At 32.3% G+C, this 1,751-nt stretch overlaps 1 protein-coding gene across 1 annotated transcript in view; it reads right to left on the bottom strand.

Annotated features, from left to right (window-relative positions):
- Nucleotides 1–76: 76 nt before the first annotated feature.
- The window catches only part of LOC119587369 (telomere-associated protein RIF1-like), a gene marked incomplete in the record, with an annotated part of 20,047 nt that continues 18,372 nt past the window's right edge, over nucleotides 77–1,751 (bottom strand). Inside the window, 2 exon segments of the mRNA XM_037936114.1 lie at nucleotides 77–1,004; nucleotides 1,346–1,653. Coding sequence (XP_037792042.1) covers nucleotides 799–1,004; nucleotides 1,346–1,653 — 514 coding nt within the window.

Below are 1,751 nucleotides of genomic sequence, written 5' to 3'. Positions count from 1 at the left end.
CAAGATGATAACAAATATTCTGGTTTGTCAATTTGCTCTAGTCAAGGACAGTAATTCTAGAAAGAACATTCTGAAATTTTCATATAAAAGCTTTATTGAATGGGAATGTAATAATAATACATACATGTAAAACAATGACAGTGCTTTGACTTTTAAAATAAAATTCTGAAATATCACAAATGAAATGCTTCTAACCGAGAACATGTATGCAATAGACAGGTGATGACATAAAATGTAAAAAGAATTATAGGAGAGCACAATAACTGGGCCCTCAAACATCACTGGCTGTGTTTCCCTTGTAATGCAAATTTCTATGCAATATCTATACATTCTAGTGTAAAATCAATTACAAGCAGGTGCTTTTCACATAAGACCAATACTAGTTTTTAGAAACTGGGAGTCAATTTCTTGAGTATCAAAAGTTTGATGTGAAAAGCACCTGTAAATATGATTGCATAATCCAAATATTCAACTTTCAGTTATGTTAGTTTTCAGCTACACTTAACTAAAATTCAAACACAAACTTAAGCACTTTTTAAAGCTTTGTACTCCAGACATCAATACAAATACAAGGCTATTTTTTGTGGGAGGAAAAAGACTTTCAGGTAGCTCTGGGCATCCATATGCCTAGACAAAGCTGAAACAACAAAACCTAATAATAACTGTACAATGAAATTCCAAGAAAACTTCCACAAGGTCACTGGAGACCCAACTGTGATCAACATGTTTAAACTATTACAGTATATAAAAATATGGACTAATGATATACATTTTCTTAAAATAGGAGAAAGTTAAAGTTCAGGTGTTAGTGTCACTTTCTCTATTTTTCAAATACTCATAATAACAGCCAATAACAAATGGATATCTCAGTTTATTTAGTAAACTACTGAAGAGAGTCTTCTTAGCTTCCAAGTCTAATGTTTCTACTAAATCTTCAATTGCTGATGGATTTTCTGCAATATGCCTACAAACAGCACTAACTGGTTCAGATACTTCATCTGCATCTGTAAAAAAAAAAGAAGAAAAAAAGATAATAGGAATTATTTTTTTATTTTACTGTTGTTCTGTGAACTATTACACTAGTCATCTATCAAATTGTTTTCATTCCCTAGTAACAGTATCGGTTTGTTACAGCCTAATCAGCTATAAAACAATACAAAGAATAGTTCTGTGAACTATATCTGCTCATTAAGTTTTTTCATTTCCTAGTAACTGTATCTGTTTGTTACAAAATAATCAGGCATAAAACAATACCAATAATTTTTTTCTCCCTTTACCAGATTTCAAACTATAATCTTGAAAGTGAAAAATGCATCACATTACCAAACCAATAAACTAAACTTACTGTCAGGAGATGGATCAAGGGGCATTACATCGTCATCAACTTCCAAATCTTCATCACCTAATCTTGGGGGCAAGTCATTGCTACAGTCGGCATCAATCTGATTATCCTCCTCTGGCTCCATATTCTCTAAACTATCCTCAATAACATCATCCATGAGTACAGCAGACACTTCATCTATACTCTTCTTAACCTTTGCTTGGTTATTAGGGCGTTGGTTCTCCTTATCTTCTCGATCATCTTCTGCAAATATCTGACTCAACTGGGCTTCCACTTCATCCATTACAGGCTCTGTACTTTTTTTACTTTCCCTTTGAGAAATACAGAAAATTCAGATTATTAGAAAATACAAATTCTTGTTACTTCTTTAAAAGCAGTCTAGAGACAAACTTAATTACATACATACATG

This window comes from Penaeus monodon, chromosome 22 (genome assembly GCF_015228065.2).
Source record: "Penaeus monodon isolate SGIC_2016 chromosome 22, NSTDA_Pmon_1, whole genome shotgun sequence".
Classification (NCBI taxonomy): domain Eukaryota; kingdom Metazoa; phylum Arthropoda; class Malacostraca; order Decapoda; family Penaeidae; genus Penaeus; species Penaeus monodon.
This window is presented reverse-complemented; position numbering and strand designations above follow the sequence as displayed.